The sequence below is a fragment of the Hirundo rustica genome, chromosome 3, assembly GCF_015227805.2.
Source record: "Hirundo rustica isolate bHirRus1 chromosome 3, bHirRus1.pri.v3, whole genome shotgun sequence".
Taxonomy (NCBI): domain Eukaryota; kingdom Metazoa; phylum Chordata; class Aves; order Passeriformes; family Hirundinidae; genus Hirundo; species Hirundo rustica.
The window spans coordinates 50,084,442-50,102,241 of record NC_053452.1 but is presented as its reverse complement, the minus strand read 5'-3'; the positions used below and the strand labels follow the sequence as shown (position 1 = coordinate 50,102,241).

At 39.4% G+C, this 17,800-nt stretch overlaps 1 protein-coding gene and 1 long non-coding RNA gene across 9 annotated transcripts in view; one reads left to right on the top strand and one right to left on the bottom strand.

Moving 5' to 3' along the window:
- UTRN (utrophin) overlaps positions 1 to 5,485 on the top strand; it is a 351,387-nt gene extending 345,902 nt beyond the window's left edge. For all 7 annotated transcript variants that reach the window (XM_040060117.2, XM_040060120.2, XM_040060116.1 and 4 more), the window contains 2 exons: positions 2,661 to 2,683; positions 3,336 to 5,485. In XM_040060117.2, the coding sequence (XP_039916051.1) occupies positions 2,661 to 2,683; positions 3,336 to 3,344 (32 nt within the window). In that variant the 3' untranslated portion in view covers positions 3,345 to 5,485. The remainder of the gene's footprint in view (positions 1 to 2,660; positions 2,684 to 3,335) is intronic.
- On the bottom strand, positions 2,100 to 16,796 carry LOC120750946 (uncharacterized). Of its 2 annotated transcripts, none has more exons than XR_009207710.1 (3): positions 16,662 to 16,796; positions 4,974 to 5,081; positions 2,100 to 2,351 (listed from the first exon to the last, which is right to left on the bottom strand). It is a non-coding gene; the product is annotated as an uncharacterized LOC120750946 (long non-coding RNA). The 2 variants fall into 2 exon arrangements; XR_005700213.2 differs by lacking the exons at positions 2,100 to 2,351; positions 4,974 to 5,081 and adding exons at positions 10,195 to 10,308; positions 11,919 to 12,009 and having other exon boundaries at positions 16,662 to 16,767.
- Positions 16,797 to 17,800: the final 1,004 nt, after the last annotated feature.

Below are 17,800 nucleotides of genomic sequence, written 5' to 3'. Positions count from 1 at the left end.
CTTTTGAAGAAAAAAAAAAATCATTCTTGTGGTATTGACTAGGAAAATAAATATCTCTGAGATTTCTTGTGTAGATATGCAAGCTATGTGATTCTGTCCCTTAAAATTCCTCAATAGACACTATTTGTGAAGGCAGATAAATGTTCTTGTTTTAAGTGGAAGCGATTCACTATAAGAAAAGCCTGTAGCTCAATGTGGAATATTCAGCAGTGCCTATATAAGGCGAAAGACAGCTGGAATCTCACTAGCTGCAGCTAAAAACCTTTTGTAGAACTTAAGTGAATGTAGATTTAGAACTTCTGAAAGCGGTTTTTGTAATAATGCTTGGAAAAAAGTCCTTAGACAATTAGTCCTTGGACTAATTGCTGAACAAATTATTAAACAGACCACAGGAAATCTGTGAATGCAGCATGTAACAACTCTCTCTGCTTAAATGCTTTGAAAGTTGATATTTTATTCAGTGTCTATTAAAGACAGATCAAAAGGAAAACCAGCTTGTTCCTATGCACGTCTTGTGTCAGCTGACATACATTTCCACTCATCCTCCTCCTTCCTGCATCACCGCACTTGCAAAAGTGAGGAGCTGTCTCATTTATTTTGGGTTTTGTAAAATACATTTTTACATATACACATCTCTCTCTATATATAATTCAGCTCTTTTGCCTTAGAAAAACAGTAGTGAAAACTTTGATATAGTCTCAAAACTCTTGAAAGTTTCAAATGAAATGTAATCATAATAGTCAGTTTTAAAAGGCAGAAGTCAGAGAGTGGCTGTTTATACCCAGTCCTTTTGGAAGCATCAGGACTCAACTCTATGCTATTTCATGAACTCTGTGAACCTTGTTAAAATACTCCTTTTATCTCTTGAACATATATAGTTTGGCTGTGACTAGCGGCATCACAGAAGGTGCACCTTGAGTGTTTTGAAAAAGCAAATTAGGTTCTAGAAAAAAGGTCTTGTTTCAGCTGTCCTTCTTAATTTTTGATGAGTTCAACAATTCAGAGCCTCTTGTTCTGCAAATTAAGAATTTGATGCTAAGGAGCATCTCATTTGAAGTCAACAGCTACTGGAGCAGTTGAGCACACCTCGAGGGTGTTTGTGTATACAAATCAGTATAAAATGCAACTCAGGCATTTGTTCTTGGTTTTGCAAATTACTGTCTTGCTATGTGACTGTACAGCTACATGGTCATTTGGCCCAAATGAATTTAAAGCAAATTGCATTGTGTCAGGACAAGCTCGGTAATGATGGCTGTTCTCCAGGACTGGAAAAGAGAAAAATTCTCTAATTCCATGAACAAACACCTTGAATGAGACAGAAGAATACTGCAAGTGAAAACCATATTGTGGAGTCTATCTGAGCATTTAAGATTAAAAGAAGGCACGGTTCCAAATTTCATGTGATTTTTTTTCCTATTGTCAGGCTAAACCACCTTGGTTAGTAGGTTCTACTTATGTTTGCTCTCATTCAGTCATCCTATAACATCTTTTACTTGGGAGTAAATTTTTTTTGACCGTCAGGTCCATATCTTAAATGTTTTAGAAGCCTGGAATGGGGATTATTAGTCTGACCTTCCCAACAAAGTGCATTAGACTCTTGAGTTTTGCTGCGGAAGACCACAACAGATTATCTAAGTCCATCATCTGTTCCTCTGGCCATTTGAGGGGGATCTGTCTTCCTGGCTGGACAACTGTCAGATCTGCTCTGTAAGAGTTGAAATTACGTAGATTCCACAGACTCTAGGCATCACAGTATTCCTAACCTTAAAGAATAACATCCTTAGCCTCTTTATTATGCCCAAGCTCAATTTATCAGGCCAATCTTCATGTGTCACATCTCATGTCCAATTCTTAAAAAAAACCAAAAAACCCAAAAACCTTCCTTCACAACCTCATCTTTACTTGTCTCTTCTGCTATGGCCATAGCCTCTATCAAGGAGTTACTAGCATCTGAGGAGCCTTGTGCAGATAATTTTATCCCATTTTGACTACTTAGCAGAGATAGTTGTCTTACTTATTTGTTTTCATGGGTTTCAGGTTATAATTAATCTTGAAATCAGTCTTTCTATTTATGTCAAATATTCTTTATGAAGCAATTATTCATATAGTAATACCAGCAATTCTTTTAATGGCGGATTTTGTTGTTTAGTGGTTTGTTCTTGTTTGTTTTTTTTTTTTTTTTTTCCCTTCAGATCCAGTGATTACTGATATAATGCTCCTTTTTTCTTCCTTGTTTATGTCATTGGTCATCAGAAGTAGGCAGGTGTACAGCGCTGTGCATCTCAGTGATGTCGAGAGAAGAGCATTTTAAACAGATGATAGTGTAATGCATCACTCAGGGGTTTCTGTGGCTACAAATGGGCAAAATGAAACAATTAAGGAATTACTATTAACTATCATATTAAATATATCATTATAATGCTATACATTTGTTAAAAGTAAGTTTGTGAAGAATTACAGCACATTTCTAGTTAAATGTTTAGTCTTTTAAAGATAAGTCTTTTTTTTTTTTTTTTTTTTTTTCTTCTGTAGTATGTATTTTTCTGGTAATAACTTTGCTTTTAAACTGTCAAGATGCAGAATCGTGTAAATTTCTAACCTTTTTTTTTTTTTTTTTTTTTTTTTTTTTTTTTTTTTTTTTTTTTCCTCTCTATTTGCAGCAAGTTTCGCAGGCAGACCACAGGTATGAAACATGTTTACTTACTTGCATAGACATTGGAAACAAAGTAAAGAGAGTGAAAAGTTCCATTAAAGCAAACGGACTGAGGTGGTTTTTGTCTACATTTTTCTCTAGAGGTCTGTGTGGGAGCTACACTGATACAACAGAAAGGCCGGGTTCCAGAATATCATTAGGCAATAGAAAATTTCTACTAGGTCAGGCACTGCCACAGGTATTACGGTTCTGCAGGTCTGTGTTGCTATCCAGATGTAACCAGCTTGCATTTATTTGGGCCAATCAGTTTCAATCCAGGGTCACCTTGCAAAGCTCAAAGCTGGTTCTTGTTAAGGCATCCATACATCCCGCTGCCCGCAGCTCTGCTTTCAGGAGCACAAGGATCAGGAGCCACACAGCACCTTAGGCATTAGGTTAAGCTGTCTGTGCTGAATAGGTAACCACTTCAACAAGGACGTTAAGCTCTGCAATATTGTAAACTTAGATTTCTTTTAACTTTATGCCTCAGTTATTTGCTGAGTCTCGGGCCAATACATGTAAATTTTTTAAATATAGGGGCTTTGTAAGATGACATGACAGTGCTGAGCTGACTGAGCCAGAGCAGTTGGAAGTTTCTGTGCATGCTAACACGTGGTACTGATGACGTTTCCCATCACGACAGGCCATGTGAAGTGTCCATTGGGTGTCAGGCAGTGCTTCCTGGTGCACAGTACAGCCCTGTCCTGCAAGCTGCTGGCTGCCTGTTCCGCCTCATCAGAAACCTGCATGGGACCCCGGGACACGCCGTGCGCTCCGACCGCGTGTTCCACTTGGAGCAGTACAACACTGAATACCCAAAGACGAGGATGGTGGTTTTATAGTACCTTCTTTTATTTTTTTTTTTTTTTCCTTCTTCCCTTTCTATGCAACTGTAAATTAATGAGCAGTGGAATATTTGTCACTGATTTGTATAAATATACAGCCAGGGGAAAAGGGGCAAGGGCTTTATATACATTCTTTTTGATAATCGTAAAGAGAACTGCATAAGGAGTTTGGAGCAAGACGTTACATTTATACATTCCTTTCAGCTCTTTGCTTTTGCATTGTAAAGTACTCTTAGTTATATTCTCACACGTGTAATATTCTGTACTGATTATTTATATGCTAACCATCTGACCACACAGATTTCAGAATATCCTTTGTTATATTCAGTATTGGCATATGAAGTTCCCATAATCCGCATTAGTGTTTCTGGTTAACAACAACTGTTGTTGGGTGCAAGATACAGTATTTTAATTCAATTAAACAAGGTATCATTTCAAGTCATAAGTAGCATCCTCATGTACCTAGGTGGTACTTTTAACTTTCTTTTCATTATTTCCAGCTAACACTCCATTTGGAGGATTATTTTTTTAAGCCTTACTTTACTTTGAATCAGGAGATAGCTAAAAAGAGGACTTAGTTCTTACTAAAACAAACTTAAGCTATCATCTAAGTTAGTGTAATCTTTCCCAACTGTGTTTAGAGACAAAGCTTTGCTGTTCCCTGCTGGGCCAAACTTGCTTCAAGTTTTGGAATTTACAGTCTATGGAGTAAAGCTCATTTCTGTGAGATCCCTTTCTTTTCTGCCTCTCAGAAATGAAGAGACAATTAGAAAGCCCTTTCCAATACTATTAGCAAAAAAACTTCCTAAGAACTGCAATGCACTTAGATATTATTGTCTGGCATTGTAATCTTGCAGATCACCCTTATCTTTGAAATAATTTATTTATGTACTTTTGATAAGGATAATTATGGGCAAGTTATGTCACTGATCGGCTGATCTCTAGTTTAAAGATTATCGTAAGAGATTTTAATGCCTTCACAGAGTTTACAATGCTGCATGGACACTTGCTTTAATTCAAGAACATACCTTTACTTGGTAAAACTGCATGCAATATCTTTCATGTATAGTAAAGAGAAAAAAAGCTGTGTTGCTCTTAATTATCACTGAAGGGAAAAAAAAAAAAAAACTTATCTCAAAATGGTATTGAAAGAGGTGTAAAATTCTCTACTGCTACTAAAAAAAAAAAAAATTCTAGGGGACATTAAAAGAGCAGGTCAGGAATTTCTAGTGGTTTTGTGAAGTTTTGCCAGCCAGACTGTCCTGCACCCACAGTATTTACTCCTGAACTGCTGCTGCTCGAGGAGTGATTCAGGCACAGTGTTGACCATCTTCTACTGCTGGCACCAGTGCCAGTTCTTTCTGAACCCTTTGGCAAATTATTTAACCACTCTGCCTCTGTTTTCCCATCTCTAAAATGGGGATGATAGCGCTTACCTCTCGAAGGTGATGTAGGACTTAGTGTCTGAAAAGCTCTGTAGAAATGCTAAGTGTAGTCTTGAGTAAGTGGAGCAAAAAGTTATCAAGGTGAGAAGATGCTGGCTCCTGTTAAAATATAATGTAGTTATTCTGAGAAGAAAAAACCCCACATTTTACAGAAGAGGAAAGCCATGACCACCTTTCTACCTCAGACCTATCATCATAAGTAGTATTGGAAATAGCTTTATATTCTGTTCTCTGCAAAGTACTTGGCTTTTATCAAGCTACATAATTCTCTAGGCAAAGAATCTTTAAAAATATTCCCAACATAAGTATAAAAAGAAATCAGTAGTGAATTTGGTGGGTTTTATTTTTGTTCTGAATATGAGGTTATGTATAATGTTGTTTTTCTGCCTGTGTTTGTATGCATCCTTTGTCCTCTGCTGCCAAGTAAATGCTGCTTCAAACACTACATTGTAACATTCTTCCTCTGAGACAATAATAAATAAAAGGAATATATTGCAGTAACATGAGAAAAAGTACAGAGTTCTTCCAAATTTTCTGGGCTTCAAGGCTGGCACATCTCATTGCTAAATGCTGAAAATTTCATTCTGAAGATTAACATGAGCAAGCTGTGATAGTCCATTTCTATGTCCTAGCTTTTCTTCTGTATGGTTTGAGTTTATATAAATGAGATTAAGCAGTAGGGATTTTTTTCTTCATGAATCTTACATATTTTCTCTAGTTTTCCATCTTTAGTGATTTTAGTCTGGAATCATGCTCAGTTTCATGACAGATAGTAAATCTGATCACTGAGAAGAAGATTGCCTTTTTTTTTTTTTAATGTTCTTCATATGTATTACATAACAGCAATAATGCATGAAGCCCTGTCAAACAGAAGAACTTAAATTTAGTCTTCAGGTTTTTGGTGGCTTTCAGTCAACACGCATAGCTGAACCACAGCATTAGGTATTCAGTCAGAAAGTATATTTTCTACCTTGTGCTGGTTTCAGGTATTTGCATTAATCTGAATTATGGTAATGACTGTTTTAGAATTACTACACTTAAAGTAGAAAAAAAAGTCCGAAGCCCTAAAAGTTCTGTTATTTATAACAGCTGGCACTGGTTTCATGTTTAGTTATTTGGTTTTGTTTGTTTGTTTTTAAACTCTAACAAATGCAAGACATAAGTGTCAAAGTGATAACCTTTCCCCTCAATTTGTGAAAGGATGGTTAACAAGTTGTTATCATTATTTAAGTGATTCAGCAGTTAGCAAGGAATTTAACTACAGAAATAGTAATATATCAAATCAACTTGCATTCTGTATTTAGAGCAATAAATGTGTTTTAAGAGGAAGAGACTGCTAGATTAAAGCATGTATTAAACCACACAACCTGTCATAAAAAAAAAAAATAGTTTATATTTGTACAGTAGGAGACAGCAGAGGAGAGAGATATGGATCACTACCAGGGCCTAACTTTGGGAATAATTTATGAAAGTGCCTCTGTCTACAAGTTACACCCTCTGTGCCTCATTTGCCAAGACAGCAGGCACCAGAGTTCTGTGATGCTGCCACCTGTAAGGAAGGTGCTTAGCTTAAAAATCATCCTTCAGTGCTGTGCCACAAAGGTCCAGGCCCTTGAGAGGGGAAACAGCATGGCACCCATTTCTAACCAACCTTGGGGCTTTTCTCAAGGCTGTTGGGGGACAGTGTGTGGCCACCTCTGGTCCTCCATGCACAATGCAATGGTGAGCACTCCCTCCCTTCTCCACCTAACCTTTAAGCACTAATCAGCCTCTTGTGCTGTTATTTTGTCAGACCCAATAAAGCCAACCTGATACTTTTCACATCTCAGTCCACAACACACATCTGTACAAAACATCAGAAGGGATACCCTCCTGCACAGCCCAGAAGGGATGGCATTGGTTGATAGCAAATCAGTTTAAATTCTCATTAGAAAACACCCTTAAGCTGTATTAACATTTCAGTTCATTTTCTCAGAGAAGATGAAAGACTGATGCATCTAATTTAAACAAGAGGGTAGAAAATCTTCTGCTATTGGGGCTTCAATACTTTCACCATGAAACAATCATCTTAGTGTGGGTGGTACTATTTCTTTTTGGACCAAGAGGAGGCTCTTCACATGTTCAAGAGACCAAGATAGTTAGATTATGGGACGCCAGCCCTGCTAGGTCACAAATTCTAAACACAGACCATCAGTATGCATATGACAATTTGTGGCACCTCCTTGTCCTGGGTCAGGGGTTCTGTCCTCTCTTCTGTTATTTCTACAGTTGGAAAAAACAACAACAACAACCGGCCAAGAAAAACCCCAAAAAGCCCACCAAACAACAAAATTTAAAAAACAGACAAACCTAAGTTCAGTCAAATCAAAAATGTATTATTGTAATGGGCAAGTTTTGGATTTATGCAGAAAACCAAAATATTATTTTAAGCATTTCCAGTACAAATTACTTTCCCTTGGGAAAGAATTTGTTCATTATATACATATATATTGTTCTCTACTTTAATATGGAGTTTCCCTAAGAAAAACCTTCATGAAGGCATTTTTTGCAGCACTGCAAAAATGGATTCTGTCTCCTGTCATGCAGAAATGAAGATGTCCTGCCATATGGCTGAGAATTCTATTCCCACAACAACAGCAATAAAACCAGTCTTGCAAATCCTGGCAAAGTGTAAATTAATAACAGTGAGGTATGAAAAAAAAAAACAAACCCACAAAAAAAAAGCAAACCACCAACAAAAAAACAACACACCAAACAACTTTTAGAGGGGAAAGAGAGAGCTCTTACATCTTAGAAGCAAAAAAAGCTCTCAGTAGTCATCAGCTGCTATGCTCCTCAAACAATGTTCTTGAGACTGGAAAAGATGAAATCATTCTTGGCTCATATAGCTTTGGGAACATATCTTCTGTCTTTAGTGCCACTAAAATCACGGTCCTTACAACTTTAAATTTATACATAAGAAAGAACAGCTGCATGCAAGTGCAGCAGCCACCTGCAGAAGGTAGCAGGCAGTGTTTTCATCAGCTGCTTTTCTAAACACCTCTGAGACACCAGGAGTGGGCTGGCTCAGCTCCTTTTCCCAGGCGTCTCAGCACTGCGGCAAACTGATGCAGCCAACACAAAGGTATCATTGAAATTGAAACCTGCTCTGTGGTAGTGTGCTTATTAAAAGAGAGAATCCAGGAGAGCTGCTTAGAACTACTAGCTGTGCTAGTCTTGAGTACATTGGATGAGAGAAAAAAATTTATAAACCCTCCCATGCCACTTTAGTGTCTATGCTTTGCTATCTGTCCTCTCAGTCATCCCTGGGTCTGTATTTACAGATTATTCATGCTCTTGTTAGTCACTCTCTTTCTACAGCCAGATAAACACTGAAAATGTCTGGTTTTCTGACTGAGGTGGGTTGAGCCTGACTGGATGCCTGGTGCCCACCAAAGCCTCTCTCACTTTCTTCCTCAGCTGAACCTGGGAGAGAAAATATAATGAAAGCTTATGAGATGAGATAAGGACATGAGAGATCACTCACCTAACCCACAAATGAAGTTGCATACATTAATAAATAAGAGAACAGACAGAAGATACAATAGTCACTGTCACTGACAATCCACATCACTGATTTAAATGCAGACAAAAATAAGGGAAGTTAAGGGCTACCTAGATCCTCGTTCTTGAAGATCAAAGTGACATTTACCTTATTCCAATCCTCAGTATCTTCCTTTGTTTCCCATGACATTCCAAAGGTAATTAAGAGTAACCTTGCAATGATATCAGCCACTTATCACAGCAGTCCTGGTTATGTCCCAACACATCCCATGGGCAGTTTGTTTAGTACATCTCTAACCTGATTCTTCTCCACCAGGGAGGAGTACATCTCCCTTGCTCCAGACTTCTGGCCAATCTTACTACTAAAGACTGAGATAAAGATGGAATTCAGTACCTCAGACATCCCTGTGCCCTTCATCACCAGGTCCTCTTCACCAGTGGGCTCATGTTTTCCTCAGCCTGCTGTTTTTCTGTACTGTACTCATTAAAGTCATTCTTTACACCTTTTGTAACCCATATCAGGCCTTGGCCTTCCTAACCCTATCCCTGCAGAACTGGGGATTGTTTTTCTTGGTCCCCAAACAGGCTGAAGGCTGCTTTCCTGAGGCCCAGGGATGCAATTCTGCTTTTTGCCTTAATCCCTTTGGAATCCTGAGCACTGTCATCTCCCGGTCACTGTAGCTACAGCAACCCTTAACTTTCACATCCCTTACCCATTCTTCCTTTGTGAATAGGAGGTCCATCAAGATCTCTCCTCTCACCAAATTCTCAGTCATTTACATGAAGAAACTGTCACCAGTGCACTCGAGAAATTTTCCCTCAATATTTAGTATAATTCTTGCATGATGTCCTGAAAAAAATCTTTTGCCAGAGAACAGAGGACCTTTTAAACACAGATGCTTTGGTTGATTGTGTTTAGTACCTCTGAAAGTATTTTGGTGAGTAGTTGTGAGAAGTTTAGTTAATGGCAGCAACACCCAGACAAATAAAAACATCCAGCTGTATTTCTGTCTCTCCAGTGCCAGCAGCCCCTCTGGAATGGGAAGTGTAGCTCTGACCTACTTGCTTTCAACCGACTATAATTACAACACTTATCAATTTTCTATAAAAATACAGACGTGAACAAATATAAAACCCGAGTGGCTGAAACATGAGCAGAATAACAATGTTATTTCACCCCCTAAATCCCAGTTTCTGCAAAGATGATGCTTGCAGGCTGAAAAGTAAAACCAGTGAAATGACAGTAAACTATCAGAGTAACAGCTGAGTTTATTATGAAATGTGAGACAGACTTCATACATAAACAAAGATATACCACAGTATTTGTCAGTCTGCTGCCTAGACTTGGCATTTCTTCCTCCCCAAAATGTCTGCTTCCTTGCTGTGACAGGAAAATTAGTGATAGCTTTAGCAGAAGGGAATTACTTAGACTTTCAAAGTCGTCTGATTTCTCCAAGTGCCGATTGTGCCACCCATTTGGTGAACCAGGTGTCCAAGCTGGACCCAGTACCCCGGCCCCAGTGTCCCCAGATAAAAGGGAATAGTCACTCCCTTTGATCTGCAGATTGGTTTTGTTAGGGTGCCCTCCCTCTGCCTTGGGACAACACACAACCATCCATGGAAAAGGCAGTAGGTGACAGATGAGGATACTGACTTCCAAGTTTACTCACTTAACTCAGAGCTTGGTAGCATTTGGCACAGAAATTCTTCTGATAATTGGTCACATTCTTGTTACTGCAGGCAGTTTGGTTCTCTTTTCCTGCAAATCACAGTACTTCTGACACTGAAAAATGGGATTAGGAGATAAATATTTCCTAACACCCCACTTTCATTTAGCTGCTCTTCTTGCAGAAGAATGCCTTGCTTTGCCAGGCATTGACTCATAGGTGGGTTTGATTGACTTCTTTCATTCACATGTCCAGAGACAGTCTACCTTTGAACATTAAAAAGCCAGAAAACTAAACTACACCTAGTGTTTTAATTAAAAGTAATATAAACTTGTCAATGTCAGTCCTCACTATTATTTATGGCATCTCCTACACCTTAGAAATTACTACTGAGTGGACAAAACCAGTACACCTTCCATTTCTCTGCCCAAAGCAAGGTTCCCACTGAAAGCTTCTTGGAAAGTTAGACTTAAAATAACAACTTGATGAATAGGAAAATGCCATTACACACAATTAAGTTACACTTCTTAAAGGCTGATTACAAACACCATCAAATGTAATCTCTTCTTTGCACTGCTGATTTTAGGGCTCTTTAAGTTTAACATAAACTAATCCAGAAAAAAAAAAAATCCATCACACCTTTCAAGGACCTTTGAAGAAAACATCATTGTACATACAGAAGCTTAAGCCTGTCAGCCTTGTCTGCAGTCACTGCATTTATTTATTAGCTTTTAACCCAGTTGCAAAGGAAAGAGAGGTTTTATAGCACATCTGATTCCACAGAGATTGGATAAAATATGGCAGCTAAGTTATGAGTGTTTTTTTTCTCAATCTGTCTTTGCTTGGATAGCTTGGCTATAAATATAAATGGATATAAATAAATGTTTAAGAAAAAGAGGGGTTTTTTTCCTAGTTTCTAATAGTACTATTGTGCCCCTCTCAAACAAAATGTACCTAGCAAAAAGTTAGATTACATGATGTGATTAAAACCAAGATATTCCACATCCATCTACCTTTCTTCCTAGACTGGCAGAACTGAAAAGGCCAAAAAGAAACAAATAAAAAAATACTGTAATGAAGCAGCTGTAAAAATCTGCCCTTCCAATAAGGAGTGCCTCAAGTAGCAACACCAAAGATAACATGGTATTATTTCAGTCATATATACATACATGTGTATTATCCTTTTTTTTATATATGCACACACGGGGGACAACTATGTAAAAAGGACAGGACTATACCAGTGAAAGTTTAATAAACCTTTATGAAAAATATAATGTAAAAAAAAAAAAAAAAAAATCACAGCACCATCTGCCTTGGCATCCCCCTGGGGCTCACCCCTGCCCATCAAGGGCAGTCTCCCCTCTCAGGAGAGGCACTACTGGCCCTTGGAGGCTCCCACAGCATCAGGCACTCCAAAGCCTTGTCCTCTCCACCAAGGAGCAAGGCAGGAAACGACACCCCAGTTTAGGCTCCCCATCCCCAACCTGAGACCACTTAATATTCTAGTTCAGCAACACTCAAAAAGGAAAGCTGTGTTTATCGGGTGGGTATTAGCAGCATAATGGCCGTAATTAAGTAATAATCACCCTAAAAATGTGCTCTTATCTTAGAGCTTGAGTAAGAACAGAGGCTGAAGGCTGGGGCAATTATCTCCTGCTTTAGCTCCAGGGAAGCAAGCACCGAATAAGCATTCATATCAAAGTCAGTAAATAATTTGGCCAATTACCTATTCCCACATCACCACTGAAGTTTCTTGATTGAAGATTGCAAACATTTATGTTCAGCCTTCAGCTTAGAGTACCATATAGGAACGGAATCTGCATTAAAATTTTATTCATGAGTTACTGCAATACAAATACAAAAAGTCAATACAATCAGTATTTATGTCTCTATGAGCACAGGCATGTAAAAAATATGTTTGTGTTATCACAAACCTTTTTTTGTACATATAAGCACAGGGTCTTTTATGGAATTAATTGCCCTTTCAGCTCCCCAAACACCTTGGTTTGGCCGGGTGGAGGCAAATTGAATATAAATGTTAGTATAGCTGATAAACTACCCATTTTAGAGCTACATCAAGGAGTTTTAATGTGCATTGAAATAGTGAATTTTTCTAGAAGTTTTCTTACTGCTATCCTTCTCCCCAGGAAGCCTTAAAAAATGTTTTGGGAATAGATGGGCATCTCCTTCCACTTCATCTCTCCTTCAGTGCACAAAGGGGAGAACACACTCACTCTGTGCCAGTCCAAGTGTGTGCCTTAGAATGGCTCTCCCTCCTTCCCTCTGGTATTTCAGCAGCACTATATCATACTGCAAACACCTTTAGTCAAAGCCAAGAAATAGATTTGCCAAACCACTGTCTCCCTATGACATTTGCAATAGGCTCAAGCAGATTCAAAACAAATGTATCTGCAAAGGTGTCAGCAAAAGCCAAATTTCAAGAACCTAGATTGCCACTGAGTAGTTAAATACATTCTAGGCCAGAAAACTGCCTTTGTTGTCAGCAGGCAAGAAGAATAATAGCATCTCTAAGAAAAAGAAAAAAAAAATCAAGTTGAATTTAAGGTACATCAATGGCACTGATATGGCATTAGAAGGGCAGACTTCCCAGAGGTGCTCTTTCTGCAAGGACTCTAAAAGCAGACCTACAGTCCAGCTGTGGGTCCTGGCTACTCAGGCATTAAGAACTTGCCATCTGTGGCTGCAGGTTTCCTGTAAGAACCCTGGACTTCTTAATGGTAAATTAATTTCTTAGGTATTAAATGTCTCAACTTAAAATCTTTGCATGGAAATAATGATAGTAATAATAATAATAATAATACAACCAACCTCACCACCAAGCATACAAAAAGCCCACACTAAGAACTATACTGACATGATTAAATAATCTGCAGTGTAGGGGCCAGACTCTAAAATTGTGGTTCCCAGACACTCTACCTTTGCTAGCATCTAGAAATTAAGATTCATATGACAGTATAGACATGTTCATGTCAGGGGGAAAAAAAAGGGTTGAACTAAGAAAAGTCTAAAGAACTCAATACTAATCCTGCTTGTGGTGTGCTTTTGCCCTCAGCTTTTTACACACGTTACCCTACCTTTTGTGAGTGTTTATACCTGTTAATGATCCCCTTCTCATCGGTAATGCATTCATACTCCTGGTGTTCTCTCCAAAATTGGTGGCACTTAAAAGATTTTCTTAAGGAATTAATCTCAGAAGCTTTATATTTCCATTTTTTTTTTCTTATGCTGCAGCTACAGATATGTTTAACGGTAATTATGATCTCTATCTTTCTGAAAGATTTTAATTTTTATCACAATGACATACTGTTGCCTAGGGTTAGCAATCTATGTCAAAGTTTTTACAGGATATTTCATGGGTAAGCACTTAATCATACAGTGGGCAGCTAGGTAAAGGCTTAACCAAGCAACTTAAAGAAACAAATGATAATAAATTAAGATTTTGCTAAATTTAGCAAAATTTTCTACTAGCTATTTTCCTATAGCCTTTTTCCAGGAACTCCCCTATGCCATTAAAATATATAAATATAAACTACATTTAAATGACAAAACAATCATCACTCTAAACATCAACAACCATCGGGCATTCTTTCCTAATAGAAACAACTTCTGGGAAAAGTAACTTCATTCAAAAAACAAAACCTAAGCCAAAAATCCATCAAATGCATAGACTGAAGAGTCCATACATTCCATAGAAAAAAATTAATCCCATTTCAGGCAAGACTCTGCTACTGTCCACTAAACAATCCCTTCTTGTCTGCACTGATTTAAAATTCTCTTTGCTAGTCCTTTTATAAAGTAAGTGCTCCCTAGTTTGTGCGTCTTGCACACGTAATCCGATGCTGGAGTTGCCTTCCATAGCGGCTGTTCCAACTGTGGAAAACCAACCAAGGAACGCCAAGATAATTAAAGGACTGGAGCATCTCTCCTGCAAGGAAAGGCTGAGAGAGCTGGGATTGCTCAGCCTTGAGAAGAAGGGCACCAGCATATATAAATACCTGATGGGAGGGTGCAAAAGGACAGAGCCGGATTGTTTTCACTGATACTCAGTGACAACACAAAGATCAATGGCACAAGCTGAAATACAGAAGATTCCCTCAGAGCATCAGGAAAAATTTCCTTATTATGAGAGTCTCCAAGTGCTGGCAGAGGCTGCCCAAAAAGGTTGTGAAGTCTCCAACCCTGGAGACATTAAAAGCTATACAAGTAACTAGTTCTGGGTGGAACGGGAATGGTGGATAAGACAACCTCTACAAGTCCAACCTCAACCACTCCATGAGCCTGTGAAAGTGTCTTAAGATTAAAAACTTTACTATTTAGACTATTGGAAGGCTTTATGCTACAAATAAGCCTTCAAACCCAGTTGAAAAATAATGAAGTATGAAAAAAATCACACAGGTCAATGAAGGGCCTCCTAGAAAGGGCAGGCAGCCCTTTCTCCAGCTATTTGAATTACTGCACCAGCTGTCTAATAAATCTCCTTCACCTTAACTTTCTGACTTCACAGATCTGGAAACAACAGCTTTTCAGGTGTTCTCTCTCTTGCTCTTTACTCATGGAAAGTCTTTGCCTTCCTTTTCACTAGAGCAGATCCTGAACATCAGCGTATGTTGGGAAGGAGGCGGTATCCGAGAGTGCCAGTTGCCAAAGTCACAAAATTGCTGGTATAATATTCATATACTCATCTGTACTTGGCATGGAAAGCTTAACTCAGATTTATTTTTCTCTTTGTTCTCAAGAGCTGCACAGCCACCCAGCTGGTGGCTCGCTATGTCACACACACGCATTTCACCACCAGTGACAGTGAGGCACGCTCTTCCAGCAGCCTCTCCTTCAGCCATTCCAGGTGCAGTCTGAGCTCCTGGACCCAGTCACTCCTCTGGAAAATATTCAGGACTATATAACAGGGATGGCAATACAAAAAAAACCTAAAATTCTTTCAGCTTTTGAGAGTCTCTATGAGCAAGATAATAAAAGTATAAAATCTGAATAAAAGCCTCAATTCCTATTCCAACCTCTACATTGGCAGTTTTGTGTTTCACTATCAAGTTGAGAGGCACCCTCTGTGCTAACGCAGAATGAAACTAAGGTTACTTTTCAGTCAAGCACCTCCCTCAAGCAGTTTCTCTTCCAGGAAGGCAGATCACTGCCATATGGACACTCCTAGGAGGGAGAGAGAGACATCTCAAGGCAGTATCAGAACAAAGCCGGAAGAAGTCAACAGCCTTATGCAATGCCCAGCTCAGCTAGACAAAACTAAGTAGTTTGAGGGTCTCCTTTTCACCTGAGCCCCACAGCATCAGACAGCTCTCCAGCAGAAAGTCTTCCTTTGCAAAGGAAGGGCCCATCTGGGGCACTGTCTTAGCACCCTGCCTCCAGCTCACGACGAATCCTATTGAAACGGCAAGGGGGAAATAACAGCACCATGCACACAGAGCTGTTGCTTTCCAAAGGAGTTATAAATTAAATTATTCCATTTTAAGTCACAAACACCCCTTCAGTTCCTTCTACTCTTCTCCCTGATTGCCCAAAACCAAGCCAAACCCTGCAAGACCACCCAGTAAAAAACTGTGAGAAAGAGTTCTCCAGATTGCGTTTCTGCTGTGCTCTTGGGAAAACTAATACGAGGTCAAGCCTCAGGCATTGTCAGATTTGCCAGTTGTGAAATGCAGCCCTTTTAAATAAAGATAACAAATCCACAAAAAATCCACTGAGAAGGCTACTCCCCAGCCACCTTAGTGCAAACAGAATTGTCACTGAAGAACCTGCACTGCAAATATCCACATTCAAAATGGAAAGGAGCTAAAACCCAGCACTCTTTGACTGTCATGGGAGTTTTAAGAGCATTCAGACCTGACTGCTACAGTACTGTAAATTAGAGATAGTCTCTTGGCTTTCACACCATTAAAAGTTCACAGCTGTGAGTGCTCCCAGGTGGCTTTTGTTTCAAGAATGTCAGACTCAGAGGGGTAGTTCTTATCCCCTCTTTATTTCAAGCCAGAGGGTTTTCAATTTGGGTTTGTTTGGATGTTTTTGAGAAAAACACAATATCACAATATTCTTAAAACACTTGATTTGTTATCAAATCCCAACTCCTACCTATAAATCTAACATTATTTGATCTAGGTACCGTCTATTTATTCTGTCTCTATTGCTAGTAAAGCCTGAAAGGAATCAGTTTTTGCCCTGCAGCAGCAGAAAAATCTCTGGATCCCCCAACTGTTTATCATCTTCTTCTGCAACTTCATCCTGTGAGAGATCAGGCAGCTGCCAAAAACAGAGCCCTCTTGTACATTATTGAACCTTGCAAACCGTTAGTGCTGGCATCTAAAGCTACAAAGTACCACAGCCTGAGTGAAAAAACCATTAATTTACTGCAGTCAGAGAAGATTATTTTCAGCTTTGACTTGAGTGTTTTAAATAATGGATATAGCAGCAAGGCAGTACTTACCTTCCTTCTCTTGAAGGCAAAGAGGAGAATTGCTGCCACAGGGACACAACTTCTCTTTCAGCCCATTCCAGACTGGGCTGCTCCCCTCTGTCTTCCCCAGTCCTTCAGATTCCATGGCTGTCACCCTCCCCAACCCACAGTGCAGCAGAGGCCCAACTTACATCACCAACTCCACCCCCCCAGAGGGGATGCTTATGTAGGAACCAGAGCAAAGAAAGAGCAAACTGAGCCAGTGAAGCCTGATTGCTGCTCCACCAGGCACAGCTGGGAAATAGTTGGGCCATCCCAGCTGGGCTCAGGCCAGCTGCCCTCACTCAGGGATTGTTTGAACCTCAACAGCTCTTGTCTGCTTGCAGTACTGGTCCCATCTTTGCTCTTCCCTAAGAAAAGTTTTGTTTCCTGTTGTCCTGGTTTCAGCCAGGACAGGGTTAAATTTTTTTGCAGTAGCCAGGAGAGGACCTGACTGTGGGGGTGTGGCTGGGACCCAGATTATTTTTTTAGTATGACTTCATCAGTTGCCATGGCAGGGGAAGGGGACTCACGGTAGCTTCTCTTGTTAATATTGATGCAGTTCATTTTCTTATCTCCTTGGTGTTCCCAGTACATAGTTATCTCAACCCATGGTCTTCACTTTTTGTGCTTCCAACTGGAACAAACACTGGGACTGATTTTTGTGGGGATATTGAATTGGAGAATACCATTCCTAAGCCAAGACACCTGTGTTTTCCTGGCACAACTTCATTGGTTTCTGAGGGAAGGGAGAGCTGATGGCTGAGCTGCAGAATAAAGGTGAATACCTGCAGTGAAGAGTTGAATAAAAATTACAGAGTTAATCTGAAAAAAAGTTCCAAGAAAACATGTCATCATATAAACTACATCTGACATACATTGCAGAAAAAATATTTGTATTATAACATTTTCACATCCATGGGGATATGAAACAGCCCAGGGGCTGTTTCTTCACTCCTCCTTGGGTGACACCAGGCCAGCGAAGCCTCAGGATGCCACAGGAATGTTCTGAACAGGGAGAGGCTGATCCAATGATCTGTTCTAAAGCTGGAATAAAGTGCTGGTTTAATATTTTCTAAAGCTCTGGGATGAGTTGGTTTGCTGTGTTTGTTTCATGCAGGAGCTCAGGA